Below are 20,176 nucleotides of genomic sequence, written 5' to 3' on the forward strand. Positions count from 1 at the left end.
CGCATTCAAAATGTCTAAGCAAGTAGAGCAGCAAATCTGCATCAAATTTTGCATTAAGCTTGAACATTCCTCTGAGGAAATTATTTGTTTGACTTAAAGGCTTTCGGGGATGATGCAATGAGTGCAGTGCAAATAAAAGTGTGGTACAAATGCTTCAAAGATGGTTGAGAATCTGTTAAAAGTGATCCACATTCTGGAAGGCCTGCAACAAGCAGAACACCTGAGAATGTTGAATGTGTATGGGCTGCAATCAACAGAGATTGGCGACCAACAGTGCGAGAACTAGAAGCTGATCTGGGGATTCCAAAAACTACTGTGTCTGAGATTTTGACGCAGGACCTTGAGAGGCAACATGTCATGGCAAAAATTTGTTCCATGGCTTTTGCTACCAGAGCAGAAGGAACACCTTGATGCAGTTGGTCTTCTGATAACAAATTTAAAAATCGTTTCCAGGCTTTCTAAAATTTTGGCCTTTTTGTTTATTTCTAAAAAAAACTTATCTAAATTTTCGTGTTTTTTCTCTTAATGCCTCCAACTTGACAATTTCCTTTTTAAAAAGAAATTTTCATAATATATTCATTTGTTCTTCTTTTCTGCTAGAATATGGAACTCAATAAATGATTTCAAGTTTAAAAATACCCTAATAAAAGAAAGACTAGAGAGGGAGGTGTCTGATATTACTGGGAAGGTCTTTTGGAACAAGAGGGTAAAACTTTGCTATATCACCCAAACTGGGAAGAATTAATTTAGATGAAAATGAAAACAAAAAATAATATATATGTGTGAGCTGTGACTGTAATGATCAAAAAATGTCTTCCAAATTGGCAATCTATGAAGTTTAAGAGAATAAAGAATATCTGTAGGCAAAAATATGAGTTATTTATATATATATATTTAAAAAAACAATTTTTTCCCTATAAAGTAGGAAAATAGGCCCTTCCTGCCCTCAGGAGCTATACTCAGATGCAGAGGGGAACAAAAATTGCTAAGAAGTCAGACTGTGTACGTACTACTTATCCTGGCATGAAAATATAAACTTTTCCTGCAATTAAATGCAGCGGGGACAAGTCCTTGAACAATTTTATCCTAGGCGGACAGTTATCTTCACTGTAAAGTAAAGAATATGTATTATTTGGAAAACATCTACATGGGGTGAAAAGAATTGTCAGGGGGTGGGGGAAGGCAAAGAAAGAGCATCCAGAGAGTCAAAAAAGGTTGAAAGAAAGGGTGAGGAGGCTAAAGTCTCAAGACTCTGCTTGTGGATGACAAAGCAGGATCATATAAAGTGAAATAATTTTGTAACTAAATAAATGACTGAATGTAAATGTCAAACAATCTTCATACTGAACAGATTTCTGATCATTTCTTTCTTGCTAGATCTTAAGACTTATTTTTATTTTTTCAATTTTAAATTATTTTATTGTTGTTCAGGTGGTGAGGGACAAGTACCATATGATCTCACCTTTAGCTAGATCTTAAGACTTAAAGCAGCTAGTTAGAACTCAAATTTTGGCTCAGCAAAGAAAGTATCGTGTTTACCAGATGTGTCATTAGAATGGATGACTAAGAGCACCATCTAGTGGTTCTTCTGCTGGTGAAGCACTTATGCCTGGAAATCAAGGGTGTTAGAATTCTTAGGCCTTAGATGTATATATTCTGTTACATGTGGTTGGCAGCAGTGGGATGCAAGCCCTGTGGACCAACTGCCCCACTACATTCACCCCCTACTCTTATATAAAGTGGTATCTAGTCCTCTCCCTTTCTTGGAGATAAACATGGACAAAGTAGCCTCAATCTGGCACCTTAAATGCCATTAAAACCAGGAATAAATTCAGATAGCCAAAAAGTATATAATACTAAAAGTAAGCACCCAACTTTTTAAAAAGACATTTAAATACTCTTCTTCTGTCATATACATGATTTTCCCTGAATCCTTTCATTTTGGGGCATGAGTCTTTTTCAAGGCGAGCATCAGAGGCCTTCAATTCAGGTCACTGTCACACACACACACACACACAAAATTTATAAACAGGCTTCATCTTTTTCTTTGAAGTGGGTTAAGTCTTTATCCAAAAATGAATAAAGACAAAGGTCTTCACACCTAGAGATTCACCAATTCCTCAATAACTCACCCTTGAAACAGGTGCCTGTTCTCTTCAATCTGACCTTTTCTAATGCCTAGATATTTAAGACGTTAAGCTCTTAGGAGCTGACACCTCATTTAGGTATTTCTGTAGAATGCATAAAAAAGTACATTCCACATTTATTCTGGGTACTTCAAATCTTTCTCATTCCTGATGCTTTGGAAATATTATATATTTTGTTAGTGATGTAAAGAATTTCTGAGATACCTTTATAGGGACTTCAGAGGACATTTTGATCTTTTCCTCCACACAGCTGCATTTGTGAGGAAGGCACCTATATTGTGGCCCAGTAGATAACAGGTGTTTAATAAATATAAAACAAAACACACAGATTTAGGATCTCATCTTCATGCCAACCTTTGCAAATGCTCCTCCATCTAGGAAGTGATTTCTCTTGAATTTACACAAACTCTCTAATAGGATCAAAAGTTTGATGCAAATTTGGGAGGGGACTCTATTTGCAATTCCAAAGTATGTATTCCCTGATGACTTCCTGACTTCTCCAACCACAAAGTTATTTATAGCATTATTATGGTTATGGCCAAGTTAACCAAAAGTCTCTACTTCATTCATGCACAGACTCTACCTATTATTTTCAATCTATACAACTTTGTATCTAAATTAGGTCTGCTACTTATACTTTCTCACAGCTCCACATACTTTTATAGAATTTAACAATTTACCATTATATTTGTTACTACAGTTATTTAATGACTGCCTCCCCACTGGGCTTAAACAGAAAAGGTCCTAAACACCAAGGGCATAGTGTATGTGAAGGAATTAATTAATGTATGATTCCAAAGATCCACACTCTCCTTTGCCTCAAATTTTGCTGTGTCTGTATCTTAGAACAAGGATATATCTTGGAAATTACAATTCCAAACACCATATTTCAAGGAAAAATTGAGGCCTCCAGATTGCTGAATGGTTTATCCAAAGCCACTTGCCCAAAATATAGGCAGAGCCAGGACTGAAACCATGGTTTCAACTTCCTGACATGTCTTAAGACTATCTTAAGACTGATGTGAAAGCACTAAAAAAAAAAGTTCTGTAACTGCATATGATTCTACATTCCTGAACTCAGACATTTTATCACGTTTGACCTAGTATGGGTTAAAAAAGGACAATACAAAAAATGAGATCCAAAGAAAAACGACAAGAAAGGAAGTGAAAATAATCCCACAAAAATGTTAGAGCTACTATGACTGTTTAGCTAAAAACAGATGAAGTTTATAGGTCATCAATGTGAAATTTTATAAAATATCAGTTATGTCTGTATCAAGAAGTTAAATGGTCTCGAGTTAAAGTACAACTGTACCATCTGGCCTTAACAACGAAGGTAGAACTCTGGAAGAGACAAGTGTAGATTATAGAGACTTCCTGATTTGTTAATTTGTCCACTTAGTCAACAAATATCCTATGAGCACAGAATTCTGCAGGGTCCCTACAATTATAAATTCTATGTTGAATTTAATTTAACTATCTATCCTTGTGGTTAAAAAAAACTCTTCTATCCCTTTTTCTTTCTCTCTTCACACCCCACCTTCCTAGGTCTCTTCTACTGTGGTTCTCTAATTCAAACTATCTTAATCCTATCAAATTGTACCTTTACATATTCACTAATCTTACGTTTTCCCCCCTCCACATGTCTGGAATCCATCCTATTCTCTTTATTACCACTGCCTGAAGTTAAGATATTTTTATCCTTCACATGGACACGTTCAACAGTCTTTAAAAACAACAACAACAAACTGGTAAATCTTTTTTTTTAATTATTGATTTTTAGAGAGAGAAAGGAAGGGGTGGGGGGAAACATCAATTTGTTGTTCTACTTATAGATGCATTCACTGGTTGCTTCTTGTATGTGCCCTGACCAGGGATGGAATCTGCAACCTTGGAGTATGAGGATGATGCTCTAACCAACTGGAGCTACCAGCCAGAGCAGTTCATCAGTCTTTTAACCGGTTTTGCTACTTCTGTATCTCCCTCTTTTTAGTTCAATTTCCACAAGACACAGAGTTAACCTTCTATGACAAAGATTTCATCATGTCACAGTCCCAATTAAAAAGCTTCAGTGGATCTCTATTGCTTATTAAGTAAAGCATTCAGGAGTCTTAACTTTTTTCAGCCATATCTTTCAATACTTTTATAATGCATCTTGTAGTCTAGACACACAAGCCTGTTTGAGGATCCCCTAAGCATTCTATCATCACAGTGCTTTTGCCTATGCCATTCCCTCTGCTCAGACTGCCCTTCCCTGCGTTAGATGCAATCTTACTCATCCTTCGAGATCCAGCTCAAATTTTACTGCTATTAAAGTCAATCTTCTCAACCCCATGGCATGTAGAATTAATTGCTCCCTCTCTACAAGTAATATATACTTCTATGAAGGATTTATGTTCTGTTATGGTTATTAACATATCTGTCTCTTTCCCACCAAATAGACTGTGAAATCTTTGAAGCCTGACTCATCTTTGATTTTCCAGTGTATTACAGGTAATAGGTTCTCCTTACATATTGACTCCTCCATAAATCAGCTAAATTTACATGGAAAGTAATTCAGTTACAGACTGAAATTTTAGCTCAAGCTAGTTTAACTCAACAAGTATGTGTGTCACAAAGGAAAGGGGCACCAACACATTGTTTGAAAAAACAAGTGAGCACATAGGTGGATCAGTGCTAACTCTTTCATCACCAGAAAAAATAAAACAAAACAAACAAAAACTAAAAGCACATGGCTAAATGATGCGAGGAACTAAATTATTTCCAACTTTCCATCTCCCCAACTTTGACTAGAGGTGCTATTTGTTTCCACTTGCGGACTGACATTCTGAAGCTGGGGAAATATATGTATAATGTTTTTACAAAGTAAGAAGATGGAAAAATAAACATTCTGCTTTCTTTTTAAAAAAGATTTTATTTATTTATTTTTAGAGAGAGGGGAAAGGAGGGAGAAAGAGAGGGAGAGAAACATCAGTGTGTGGTTGCCTCTTACATGCCCCCTATTGGGGACCTAGTCTGTAACCCAGACATGTGCTCTGACTGGGAATTGAACCAGTGATCCTTTGGTTCATAGGTCGGCACTCAATCCACTGAGCCACACAAGCCAGGGCACATTCTGCTTTCTGATCAAACCAACTAAAAAAGAAATATAACTCAGAATAAAGGCCACTCTTGATGTTTATATTTCAAGCTCACCTCTTCTTGCTTAGATTCTTTGACTGAAGCCTTTTTCTGAGTTGCCCAGGATCTTTGGTGGTTCGTGGTCTCCAGTTCCTGATCCCTGATAACTGACTTCCTTCCACTGTGGCTCTCTTGCTAGCGTAAAACTGACTAGTAGGATTTTGTGTTAATCCCAAGGAACAGTCACAGACTTTTAAGTAATGGATTCTAAGCCTCCTTTAAGAGAAAGTAATTACTATGAGTCGATATGGGTTTATGAAATAGAGCAGTATAATTTTCTTCTTTGAAAGTCCAATTAGACTGGTAGATGAGGAAAAGTCAATGGTCATTATTATCCCTATCTCCAGTAAGGTATCTGACAAAGTTGTTCATAACTGAACAAAACTATTAGATTCAATTAGGGAATTAACCAACTGGCTGAAAAAAATCTTAAGAGACCCATAAAATTCTGAATAATGGATCTAAGTCAATATGAAGGGGAGGCCCACCTAACGCTGTGGTTCTCAAACGTTGCTGTGCATCAGAACCACCTGGGGGGCCTATTCACAGAGAAACTGCTGGGTCCTGTCCCCAGAGATAACAATTTAGCAGGTGGTGTCCAAGAATGTGCATTTCTAACAAGTGATACTGCTGCTGCTCATCTGGGGGCCATGTTTTGAGGACCACTGAGGTACTGTATTTCAAGTTATAGACATTAGGTTTTGTTCAACATTTTGCTAATGACCTTAAACACGTAAAAAGTATGATTACAAATCTGTAGATGATATTAAATTGTGATATAAAAAGATCTCAATCAGCCCTGACTGGTGTGGCTCAGTGGATTGAGCGTGGGCTGGGAACCAAAGGCTCGCTGGTTCAATTTCCAGTCAGGGCACACGCCTGGGTTGCTGGCTCCCTCCACGAAAAAAAGATCTCAATCAGCTAGTTATGAGATGAATCTTAAAATTTAATAAGGATAATCTTAAAATTGTAAAACAAAAAGCAATATACAAGTATAGGATAAGAAAAAAACAGAGCTTAATAATAGCAAAAAGGGAAAAAGATACAGAGATTTTTATAACATTATAGCTTCAATGATTCAAGAGTATATTATAGCAACCACAAAAGATAATAATCATTTGGGCTTTACTTACAAAGTCCAGAATATAGAACAATGTATTTGATAGTCCAGCTTCATATTATGCTGGTTCCCCCACAGCTGAGTGTCTATGTATTCAATTTTGGATATCAGACAATCAATCAGAAGGTAGTCCAACCAGTTTGTTCAAAGAACTTTGTATCTAAAGTCATATCATTGAGAACAATAAGATGAATTGATTTCTAGCCTTCAGAAGATTCAAAAGGCCATATATGAACAGTCTTCATCCTTGAGCATGAGGATTTGTTTTCTTCTGCACGAATCTAAGAGGAACAGATCACTACACATGGCTGCCCAGCTAAGGAGAGGAGCGGGGTAAGGGAAGATGGAAATCTAGCTCACATTTCACTTGATAAGCCATATGGTTGGGCAAAAGGGTAAACTTTTCTAATTCATACAAAGGGGAAAACTCTGGAGGACAATTTCCTTTTAGTGAGGAGCCTTTTCTAACTTGCACAAAGGCACAATATAGACTCGTGGTGACTCTAGCCCGAATGTAGAACTAGGTCTGTCAAGAGAAGTTTAGGGACAGTGATTCAGCTCAATGTAAGAAATGGGAAGAGTGATGTATTATATGAAAACGTATTTTCTGAAGAGTATAGTTAATACTCCCAAATGGATGTTCAAGAATAGCTGGATAAAACCTGGTAGGGTTATTTAGAGGATTTCAAGGTAGATAAAGGAGTGTGTGAGTGAGAAGGAAGGCTGGCAGTTTAGTCCTTTAAGAAAATATAAACATTTTAAAAGGGGCCTTCAGTAACTCCCCCCAAAGTAAGAAAAGGTAGAAGCTGTCCTATGGCAGGGCAGAGGGACAAAGATGTGGTTTTTATGTGCCTTTCCTTAAGTATAGTTAGACTAGCCCTTCACGGAGAGAGGTAAGAGAACAGAAAGAGGATCTAAATACCTAAAGTTGCCTAGCCAAACAGTAATTTCCATTTTTGAACAAAAACTAATTGAGATGACACAACCAAATGCTAATAAACAATTCAACTACCTAATTATTTGAATCCACATTAAAGATGTAATAATACAAAATGCCTCAAGCAATATTTCTGTAAGATATTTATATAAGTAATGTCACACAGGGATGATCTCATAGGATAACTTTTTAAAAATATATTTATTGATTATGCTATTACAGTTGTCCCATTTCCCCCCCTTCACTCAACTCCATCCTGCCCACCTCCTCCCTCCCACATTCCCCCCCTATAGTTCATGTCCATGGGTCATACTTATAAGTTCTTTGGCTTCTACATTTCCTACACTATTCTTACCCTCCCCCTGTCTATTTTCCACCTATCATTTATGCTATTTATTCTCTGTACCTTTCCCCACTCTCTCCCCCTCCCACTCCCCTATGGGGATAACCCTCCATGTGATCTCCATCTCTATGGTTCTGTTCCTGTTCTAGTTGTTTGCTTTTGTTTTTGTTTTAGGTGTGGTTGTAAATAACTGTGAGTTTGCTGTCATTTTTACTGTTCATATTTTTGATCTTCTTTTTCTTAGATAAGTCCCTTTAACATTTCATATAAGAAGGGCTTGGTGATGATGAACTCCTTTAACTTGACCTTATCTGAGAAGCACTTTATCTGCCCTTTCATTCTAAATGATAGCTTTGCTGGATAGAGCAATCTTGGATGTAGACCCTTGCCTTTCATGACTTGGAATACTTCTTGCCAGCCCCTTCTTGCCTGTAAGGTCTCTTTGGAGAAATCAGCTGACAGTCTTATGGGAACTCCTTTGTAGGTAACTGTGTCCTTTTCTCTTGCTGCTTTTAAGATTCTCTCCTTCTGTTTCATCTTGGGTAATGTAATTCTGATGTGCCTTGGTGTGTTCCTCCTTGGGTCCAGCTTCTTTGGGACTCTGAGCTTCCTGGACTTCCTGGAAGTCTATTTCCTTTGCCAGACGAGGGAAGTTCTCCTTCATTATTTGTTCAAATAAGTTTTCAATTTTTTGTTCTTCCTCTTCTCCTTCTGGCACCCCTATAATTCGGATGTTGGAACATTTCAAGATGTCCTGGAGGTTCCTAAGCCTCTCCTCATTTTTCTGAATTCTTGTTTGTTCCTTCTTTTCTGGTTGGATGTTTCTTTCTTCCTTCTGGTCCACACCATTGATTTGAGTCCAAGTTTCCTTCACATCACTATTGGTTCCCTGTACATTTTCCTTTGTCTCTCTTAGCATAGGCTTCATTTTTTCATCTAGTTTTCGACCAAATTCAACCAAATTCAACCAATTCTGTGAGCATCTTGATAACCAGTGTTTTGAACTGTGCATCTGATAGGTTGGCTATCTGTTCGCTGCTTAGTTGAATTATTTCTGGAGCTTTGAAGTGTTCTGTCATTTGGGCCATATTTTTTTTTGTCTTGGCGAGTCTGTTACTTAAAGGGGCGGAGCCTTAGGTGTTCCCCGGGGCGGGGTAATGCTGGTTGTTGCGCTGTGACCCTGTAGGTGGGGGCGGGGCCGAGAGGGAGCAATGGCGCCCGCTCCACTTTCCACCGGGTTTCAGTCACTCCCTCTGCTACCCACAATCAAACTGGGCCCCTCTGGTGCTGCTTCCCAAGTGGTTGGGCTTGTGCTCACTCTAGGCCCCTGCAGGTCTCTCCAACGACCTCTCCTGTGAGGCTGGGAGTCTCTCCTGCTGCCGCCCCAACCCCCACGGGCGTTTTCAATCAGAGGTTTGAGGCTTTATTTCCCTGTGCTGGAGCCCTGGGTTACACGGTCTGCTTTGCTCCCCACCATTTGTCCAGGTTTATCTGTGCACGAATGTGGGGGCGTGGGGTGCTACCCGCCGCTCTGCCTGCCCTGTTCTCCGCCACTCTGAGTCCAGGCCCTCTTGGTTTATCTGCGCGAATGTGGGGCCGCAGGGTCTGCTAGTGGTCAGACTGCCTGCCCCGTTCGTCCCACACTGCGCCAGTCTCGATCCCACCTCGGCAAGCGAGTCCTCTCCGCCCGGTGCCTGTCTCCACCCCTCCTACCGGCAAGCGAGTCCTCTCCGCCCGGTGCCTGTCTCCACCCCTCCTACCGGTCTGGATGAATGTTTCTTTTTCATCCCGTCTCCACCCCTCCTACCGGTCTGGATGAATGTTTCTTTTTCATCCCGTCTCCACCCCTCCTACCGGTCTGGATGAATGTTTCTTTTTCATCTCCTTGGTGTCGGACTTCCTTGCCATTGAATTTTCTGTCAGTTCTGCTTGTGCGAGGAGGCGCACTGTGTCTACCTATGCCTCCATTTTGGTTCTCATCATAGGATAAGTTTTAAAGAACTTTAGGAAATCAGTTTTAAACCATTTGTAGAATGGAATAACAATTACTTTGAGCTTGTAAACATGTAAAAAAAAAGAATCTTACTTTGGTAATGTTTTTGTAAATACAAAATAAATATTTTGTAAATACTAGTTTTATTTAAAAAATAAATATAATAAAGGTTTTCTAATTACAGAAAATTAGAAATGCTTTTTAGGAAAGGAATTGAAATCTCCTCTTCCCTAGAGAAAAACTACCTTTCTTTTACTTTGTAGATAAGGATTTCTCTTTTTTTAAAAAAAAATAGGTTTTTAAAAGCTTTGAATTTATTGTGTGTTTGTGTGCAATAAACAATTGATTTTGATCAAAGAGCCTACATTATTCTTTTTGATATTAACTATGGTCTTCCCAAAAAGCATGCCTTCTATACAGTGGGCAAATACCTGATATTTGTTTGAGAGTCTGTCACTCCCGCTTCAGTAGCAATCTGCTGACATTCACTCTTTTAGCGTCTTCCACACAGAACATATTATGGCAGAATCTGCCTAGACGACTATTTTATAATCCTTCTTGTGCCCCACTGATTTTCAATTTATTCACAAAGGTGCCTGACGGAATTGTCAACCAGGGACTTTCATCATTGAATCAGTGCACTATTCATTTGAAAGTACTGCTTAAAAATTGCTCCCTATGTTGATATGTCTGCACTTAAAGAGTTATAATTCAAGGGTGATAAACCCACATCCAGAAGCACACATAACAAGGCTAATAACCAACAAGCATACCCAGTCATGAAGCTGACTGGCTAATGTCAACATCAGATTATGGAATCTGCTAACCTCATTACCTAAAGAAAATAAAGTGAAAAACAATGGCAAAGGTAAACATAAAATTCAGAATATAAAAGAAGCTTCACTTGGAATGCAGGGTCCTAAGATCATCTTTCCAGCAAGTATCTAAAAAGTTACTTTCAAGGAAAATAAGAATGACAAACTTAGAATAAATTCATTCATTTATAACAAACATTTAGAGAGTCTTGGCACGGAATGAGCAGAAGAAGGAATAAGGGGAAAAACACATCATCTTTTTAATGGCCCCTGTCTGGACTGCCACCTCAGTGCCTCTCCAGAGGCCCCAAATGTGAAGCTGAGACAGCTTTCTCTTCCTGGAAGGAAGTTGCTTCTAAGGCTGCTTAAAGTTTAACTCTATCAGGTCTTTCCTTCTTTCCAAACTATCCTTACTACAGACCTTTTTATCCCCATGTAATTTAAATATAGACTCCTAGAAATACATGAGATTTAACCACTAAGGTACTTACATTCACACTGTATGACATCTAAGTTAAATTGCTGAATGGCTCCCATGCTTATCTGTTTTAACTCACTGTCCAACAGCATCTGCATTAAGGATGTTGACAGATGCTGGCAGGCTGACATGCACGCAGTCTGGGCAACTTTCCCCTGTTCAAAACAAATATCCAAACCAAAAAATAAACAAACAAAGAAACAAACACAGAAATACTTCATAAAGTATCAGAAAAATGATATACCTGGCATTCTTTTGTTGCCTTTTTAGGGGTACAGTAGTGATTATTGGTCTTTCTGTTTCTGTATTCAGAGTGACTATGCCTTTTAACATAGGAATTAAAATTAATACTCTTGTTCACTTGACCCTCTCAGGACATAAATATCATTAAAACTCTAATTGTACTTAGGAAAATTAAAGTACAAGTAAAAATAATTATTTCAGATCTCTTGAAATGTCTCGAGTATTTTAAACAGCACATTAAAATATGACATTTATAATATAAAATAAATGTCATATTGACAGAACATTTTATTTATATAATATTCTTTAAGCTCTCCTTTATGTAATTAACCAAGCCAGAATAATGGAAGTTAATAAACAGTGTAAAGTTATTATCATTTAAACTGTACCTAAAATTCAAAACATACTTCGTCGTAAGTTCTTCTAATTAGAATATTAGTTTGTAGCATAGCTTCAATTAGTAAGAAAAGAAAAGGCTTGCCTACCAGTATGACTTCAAATCATCTACAGGTCTACATTTAGTTTTTAAAAAGTAAGTTGCAGAGGGGAAAGGCAGACAACTGTACTTGAACAACCATAAAAAAAAAGATTGTAAATCAAAAAAATTGTATAATGAAGATTTTTACATTCCATTGTATTTAAAAATAAATTAAACAAATATTAAAAAAAATAAAATCAATGGATAATTTAGAAATACGTAGTTAGGTAAACTACAAGTACTTGTATATTTCTTTCACTAAATATATATCATTAGAAAATAGTTTCTACTATAAGTTCTTAAAATACTGCATGAACTTTCACTGATAGCATTAATTAAAGCTATATTTTATCAAAAATGATAAAGAAAAATGACAATTTTAAATGGTTAGCCTTTAGATTACAAAGCTGAATCATAATACAATAACACTTTTAGTATTAATTGTTTCTTTAAACAGGCTTTGTATTTCAACTAGAAGCTGAAAATAAAGTAATATAAAAGTAATATAAAGTAATATTAAAGTTTTACAGTGTAATACCCCTCCTAGGATGGCTGGCTATCTTCAATCTGCAATGATGTGATTTCGAGATGGATTGACTCACAAGATAGGATTCAGAGACTATAAATAAGGCTAGAAATAATGACTTTAGGAAGATGTGCCATGTTTTGCTTCATTTGCATTAACAAATATTTACCCAGTGATATTTGATAATTATGTTTTCTTCCTACTTAACACAAAGGCCCAGAAAGCTAAAAAATCATGAAAAATATCTCCCAAACATAAATACTACAATACAGTGGTACAAAAATGTTTACACAGAATTGATAAGTTAGGAAAGAATATAAATACATCTTCACGATATTTACTAGAACTACATGTGTTCATTAAATTACACATTTAAAGTTAGATGAGAAACAAGCAACTCTTATGAATGAGTCTTTAGCATTTAGACACTATGCACAATGAAAAACTGCGTATCTGAAATGGAATGTCAATTTCTCAATCAAAAACTTTTAAAGATAAAAGCTGATGCAAACAATATATTTGACAGATACTGATGAACTGCCAAAAAGGAATGTAACAAACAATGCCAAACCCAGCATGCTTCAAGATCCCCCAAACCCAAGAGGAATTAGTCTGGGAGACATGCAGCTCCATTCCCCACCCAGAATAATATCAATATGAATGGGAGGGGGGATAGCAGAAAAGGAAGAAATCAATGGCATGTAATTTAATTACAATGCAATAGGCTTCAGAATACTTAATGGAAATGTCATTATGACCTAATGGAACAACTAGTGCATTTGGGTTTAATGTACTTCTCTACATTAAGTCAGCTCCATGTCCTACTTATGTTGCCACTATAATACACTAACTATAAAAGCAGATTAAGAAATTGTCAAAACAAAATTACTATTACATTCCTTTCAGAAGCAAACATAGTACACAATATAAGTGGTATTATTTTAAGGTGATCTTTAAAATTTAACATGAGCTCAGATGCTACCAATACTATATAGCAATAGCACTGGAGCCAAAAAACGATGGAAAGAGTACAGAATAACAGGCTACTCCATAAATCTAGAGGAAACAGGTAATGATAACACAAACATACATGTACATACACATTTGTGCACACACAAAATTGTAGCTTTCTGTTTAAACCACATATGTATTAATAAAATTCTATATTAAATTTCTCAGATTATGCATATTAAATACAGGCTTATTGTTTTCAAGAACATAAGTTTAAAATATTTGTAAAATATTTCATAAGTATTCAAATGAAATAAATTCTTTCCTTGCACGGCTCAAAATTGAATATCAAGGGTTCAGATTCTTAATTTTTTTTCTTTTTTAAAAAATGTTTATGATTAATTTTTATAAAAAATTTTTATTGTTATTCAATTACAGTTGTATGCCTTTTCTCCCTACCCCTCTACCCCACAGATTCTTAAATTTTTAAAAAGATTATACATTATTTTTTAAAATGTCTACTTCCTAACTATAAAATGTACACAAATATTCTTTTTTTAATGAGCATTTGTTGTTCATTTTGCATATCCTCAAATTATTTTTATTATATTTTCCATTACTTAAATTTCATCTAATATTTATTTTTTTATTGAAAATTTTTAATTTTCCAAATATTTGCACACCCTCCAAAATATCATTGGCAATCCATTTCTGATGCCTGTAGCCCTTAAGACACTTTAGTGTAACAAGAACACCCCTTTCTGAACACTATTATTGCTACTACTGTTGATGCTCTTAATAATATATCATTTTCTAGGACAAAAATAATCGAAGTAGTCTTACAATTATCTTTAAAACCTAGACTTTTCCATTAGAGATACTCTGGTTTTTAACTTTGTAACAAACAGGGCCAAAACAATTAAGTGAAGTGGCTGAGGAAACATAGCACATTTAATAAATCTGAAGTGCCTAGAAATTTTTGCTGCCCTCCTCTGAAAAATTAATTGCAACTATTGTTAACAGTTTCTTTCCCCTTACCAACACAAAGTTCAATAAATAAGTAAAAACACCTGCCAAACTTTTAAAGGTAACTACTTTTTTACTCAGCTCTAACATTTTGCTGAAAAACAACTTGCAAAAAGAGAACACCCTTAGACAAACTTCTTATATTTCAAAGGAACTTGTAAAAGAGAATCTGCTGACATATTAGATCCTTTTTGCATTACCCAAAAGCTTTTCTTTTAAGAACAATTGTGGTAAAGAGACATTTGGCTCCTAGGAAATTCCCGAAGGGTCAACCATATGCATCCTTCCATGGCACCTTCACAGTGCTGCTTTCTAGATCCGTGTCTCAAAAGCAGCTTTCATCATTCACTTGTGTGTCAGTCAATATGATTTATGGACTGCATTCAACAAAGTCAAAGCATATAGAATGAGAAATATGACTACAATCTGCTAATTTGTTTTGTATTGAGTCACTTAAGAGTCAAAGACCTGATGTCAGACTGAGACCAGCAACACAATTAACCAGTCGGTGACAGATTCATCCATCCTCCCTGCCAGGCTGTGCCAATCAAAGACAGCATGAGGCGACATTTGGTGAAATCAGTAAGAAAACTCATTCTCTAAGTAACCTATGTGAGACCTTGATTGACATTTTTTGAATTTAGTTTGTGGAACACAGCCACTCTTTACCCAATAGTCCCTCGCTGCAAGCTGTGAAATAAGGCTTTTAATGCCAATCACAGGAACAATAAACCACAAACCACCAACCCTCCGTTTAAAAGGAATCAAGAAAACACATCTGTTTGTATGTCAAGCCAAATTTCCAAAATAATTTACTAAAGATACTGTTTCCTTTGAAATATCATAAAATGGCATGATAACAAAAATACAACACATTTTATTAGATTATGGCTAAAAACTGTTTTGGTTTCAAAGCTATGTTTTGATAGATCTACTCTAATATAATAGTAGGAGAAATGTAGAATGCTTAAAAACTAATTTGACACACTCAAATTTTCATTTGAAGCTTTCATTTCTGTCTCACCATTCTCTTATTTCAAAGATCTAATAAAAAAAAAGGAGGTTTGATTGCAACAGTAATTATTTGAAAGCATTTTTCAATGCTGCTTTCATTCTCTCAAGTACATTTAAGTTAAAAACATGCTCTTGAAATCATAACCATTCTTTCTGTATTGGTCTACTTTCCTTAATGATCCCAAGAGAACCCATTTTCCTTTATATCCCTACAAAAGGTCAACTTTGCACAATAAACTATTTTATTTAAGTAAAAAGGAATATATAGACTTAGAAATACTCTGCTGCATTTATTATTCTTTAAATTGATAGCAGGTTTTGTTTTAAAAGGTTATGTAAATCTTGCCAGAAAATAGTGGAAAAATGAAATTAAATTGTGGTCAATTTGAAAATTAAATCTAATATTGGTAAGTAAATTTATTAATTATGATTCTGTATGGTTATTTAAAGTTAAGTTATTAATTTTTAAAAGTTATTTAACTTGAAGCAGTAAAATAGTGCTATAGTATTCAAACTCACTGCCTCTCGGTTTGCCACATAAATTTTAGTTATGAGACTGTGAAATAGTGTTTCAGAAGAAAGGCAAGAGGAAGGAAAGTATTTTAGTGAATCAGACTCCTAAAGAGCAACAATTTATATCCTTTGAAAACAGACTGAAAGAGTGAGGACTTTCATCAAATGTGAAATAAACACTAAAATTAGAAATAAATTCTCAATTGAAATATAAAAAAATATTCTTAGTTAAAAAGTAGACATTTTAATGTAAGAAATCTATTATTCTTACTTCTATTTTATATAAGAACCACTAATCTAAAGTTTTATTATATGAAAATACATCTCACTCTAATGGAAAGAATGTTATTAAATTAGGAATAAAACATACTTAAACTATTAGTATGAAACATATTAGTATAAAACATTAGTATAAAACATTCCCCAAGATGATTTCAAAAATGCACAAAGTTCCCTCTATCTAATAAGATAGAGTTTAATCTATTTCCTGGCTGAACAGTCTACAGCACTGAAATGTCTCAGATTCCCAATAATAGGGAATGGATGAGTTATAAGGTTTAAATATCAAGATGAATTCCTTTAGTGAGTTTTAGTAATAACTTTAACACCATCTTGAAGACAGATTTTTGAGATTATGCCAAAAACATTCATAGGCCTATCAAAATATACTCACTCTAACACCCCCAACATTCTCCAAAATACTTCCTTTGCACTTCTATATTCCTCTCATATTCTCTTTCTGTTCTTACGTAAGTAGCTGCAGCTCCAAAAGAACTGGTTACTACATCAGTTAACCACAATCCCTGCAATTATGAATTCCCATTCTCCCTTCTTAGGCTTTTCTCCGCCTAACAATTCCTAATCACAAGGATATGAGACAGTAACACAAATGCTTCCTTTTGTGGCTAACACGCGTGTATGAGCACACACACACAGACACACACACAGATTAAACAGAATGCAATCACCTCAAAGTTAGAAAAAACAATTCCCCAAACTGGGAAAATGTTAAGACATCTATACGGCACATTGCCATTTCACTCAAAACTTCCTCATCCCAACCAAAGGACTCAACAAACTTTGGTGGCCTTTTTCTTTTTTTAAACCATCTTTTGAACATGGCCTTAGATGACATGTAATGCCCAGATCTTTAGGTTTCTGCAAGTATCGTTGCTGTCACAGCAGAACCATGATATCGTCAAACTAATTTTAACAGGCAGAAAGATAATGCAAGGAGAAGCAAAGCAGTGCAAGTTTAGAAGAGGTCAAGGTTTTGAAGAAATGCCTCTGCTTCCAAGCTACTGATAACATCGGAAATCTAGATAAAATGGAGAAAGCTGCATGCGCTTTTGTCCAGAGCAGCAGGAAGACTAGAAGCCAGTCTGTGCTGCTTACACTGACAGGGATTATTCCTAACTCTTAAATCTACTTGGTAACAGAAAATTAGGCAGTCAGGCGTATGTTTAATTAGGGAATTGTTACACATATTAAGCCCCTATAACTTCTCCCACTTGGCAAATGTAAGAAAAGTGAGGAAAGTTAAAGATGAGCTATAATTTTCTGCCTGGTGACTGCGTACTATGGCCAAGCCACAGAATTAAGATTTTTTAAAAAAGCATCCCAGAAACTGTTATTAAAGCAACTGCTTCGTGGTAGCACAGTCACCCTCATTTCTTTACATAATCATCCAGCTCAGAGTTATCAAGGCTATATAATTATCAAAATGTACTATTTCACAACCACAGTATGACTTAAAATTTGCAAAGAAGTTGCCAGGTTAGATAATACAGGTGGTTTCCACATGGTCATTAGTAAAATGGACAAATGTCACCCAACTGACTACTTAATATATATGGGTTTGTGGCTGATATATTATTATAAACATAGCCATATATGTAAACATAGCACAGAGTAGGCCTTTGTCGTTCAAGAATGTATATTTAGGTTTCAGTCTTTTCAGAATGACTCTAGAGTCCAGTAGGGCTTCATTGGTGAGAGGCACACATCTGATTAACATGCTCTGTGACATGGGTGTGGGGGCAGCCAGGGAGGAGAGTCACTCAGACTGAATGCAGAGCCCCAACCTCCCCATCTCAGTGTGGCTCGGCCATCTTCTGTCAGTTGACATGAATAAAGTAACTCTTGTTAAGGTCTATAGTTTTCAGTAATATTTTATAGCATTTTCTGAAAGAAATTAAATGACATAGCAATATTCTCAAATTTGGAAATTCTCAGAGTTTTTTGGGTATATTCACACCAAATGTCAAGGGTTTTCTGAACAGGTGATTTCACTGGGCTAAGTTCTAGATTATGAAAATGGGATTGGGGTTGATATGATTAGAGTTATTTTCCATTGAGGGAGGACCTGGGATTGGATTTTAAAAGAATGAGGGAAATGTTTCAAGTGAAGGGAGGATTTATATTAAAACAAAACAAAACCCATACACAATGGGAGGGAGAGATCAAGTGACGTTATCGCCTTACCATTTTTTCTAGAGACAACCTTGCAAATGACATTCAACAATACTCTGAGAGTAAAGAATAAGACCTTACAGCATCTACAAGATGCTCCCCTTTTGCTTCCAAAGAATTCAGCTCAATGCTACCATCTACCGCACTGATTTCCACAAGAGGTAGAAAGATTGAAAACATGATAGATTTCCTACAATGCCTAAAGCCTCCTGAATGAAAAAAAGAAAGTGATTAAAATGTTGTTGCCCATCTTCTGAATTCCTCCCATATAATGTAATATTCGTCTAAACCTGCTCCTTTGGTGAGACTTTACAAAGTCCAATCTCTTTACTTTTTGTATTATAGTACCTTATGTAAGTTTTTCTTTTTATAAGTATATATCAGCATCTTGGCCTGTTACATTTTGTTATCTCCACCTGAACTTCAAACAACCAGTAAATATGAATTCACTGAGGCTTTTCCATCTCTCCCATCAGCTCTCTCTTTACCCTTTTCCATTCCTGTTTGCTCCACACAAAGGAAGAAAAAGAAAAACAGAGATTCTTGGGCATCACCAGATTGTGGCTTGCACGGGAAATTTCTGACACCAACATCATTTCCTACTGCCTCTTTTCTCCTCAGGGGATCTGAACTCCTTTTTGCTGTCTTTATTTGCTCACAATAAAACATAATCCCAATTCAGCCCTGGCTGGCGTGGCTCAGTGGATTGAGTGCTGGTCAGCAAACTGAAAGGTCACTGGTTTGATTCCCAGTCAGGACACATGCCTGGGTTGCAGGCCAGGTCCCTGGTTGGGGGCGTGAGAGAGGCAACCAATGGATGCTTTTCTCCCTCTCTTTTTCCTTCCCTTCCCTTCTGTCTAAAAATAAATGAGTAAAATCTTTAGAAAATTATTTTAAAAAACATAATCGCAATTCAAACAATCTCTTATCCATATATTTTAGCCCCCTTTCCTCTTCCCAATTCAACTTTTGCCTATTTAACTTGGGAAAAAATAAGTTTCTTCATTTTTTTTTCTTTCTATTGTGGAACCCAGGTTAAAGGGAAGATACTATTTGCATTGCTAAAACTTTACCATTCCTATCTGCAAAAACTCAAATAAGTTTCTAAACACGAATTCTCTGTTGCCATCTGACAGTACTTCCAGATGGTGCATTTTCATTTGTTTTTAGTACTGAATCTTCCTGCGCAAGATGTTACTTTGCTCATGAAGCCTGCACCAATGATCTTGTCTATTTCATTTATAGCTGTTAAAGTTATAGGGTATTTGTTAAGTGTGTGTATGTATATATATACACACATATATATATACACACACGTACGTACACGAGCACTGTACATATACATCTATTTAGTCTATAGCCTCAAAGGAATCCACTTTAATTATTTCCATTTACACCTCCCTGGTCTGTTACTCACAGGTCAGGTTTCATAGTTCTTTCCTAATCCACTGCCTTCCTACTGAAACACTCATGCTGTTTCCTTCTAAAAGCCATCTATTATTACTTCTTCCAATTATGCCCTGATTAAGAGTAATTCAAAATACTGTTTTCTACAACTGACAGCAGGGAAATATTTAAGTATGCTATGCTATATACACACAACTTACAACTTATGAAATTTAATTTTGCACCAAGATTTGTCATAGCATTTAGCTAATAGAGACATCAACTTCATAAATATCTAAAAGGATTAAAGTTGTAAGATTTAAGTATATTTATTGTCAACTAAAAAGCAAGATTCTTTTTTTGCAATTAACTTCTATCAGTGAAAATCATTTAGCTGTTTTAGTACATTAAAAAAAGGTTAAGAAAAAATATAAATTCTATTTCTAATGGGCTTTGACTGTTCATATTTTGTTAGCCTGTGGAATTCTTACTTAGTTCAGTAGATAAGCAAGACTGAAGGTTTTGAATAGGGAAATAAGATTAGGGATGTGCCT

At 36.0% G+C, this 20,176-nt stretch overlaps 1 protein-coding gene across 4 annotated transcripts in view; it reads right to left on the reverse strand.

Annotated features, from left to right (window-relative positions):
• Nucleotides 1–20,176, reverse strand: part of EXOC6 (exocyst complex component 6) — a 200,377-nt gene that overhangs the window by 34,642 nt on the left and 145,559 nt on the right. For all 4 annotated transcript variants that reach the window (XM_045197754.3, XM_024563410.3, XM_053922536.2 and 1 more), the window contains one exon: nucleotides 11,027–11,168. In XM_045197754.3, coding sequence (XP_045053689.1) covers nucleotides 11,027–11,168 — 142 coding nt within the window. The remainder of the gene's footprint in view (nucleotides 1–11,026; nucleotides 11,169–20,176) is intronic.

Source organism: Desmodus rotundus, chromosome 4, assembly GCF_022682495.2.
Source record: "Desmodus rotundus isolate HL8 chromosome 4, HLdesRot8A.1, whole genome shotgun sequence".
In the NCBI taxonomy this organism is placed as follows: Eukaryota; Metazoa; Chordata; class Mammalia; order Chiroptera; family Phyllostomidae; genus Desmodus; species Desmodus rotundus.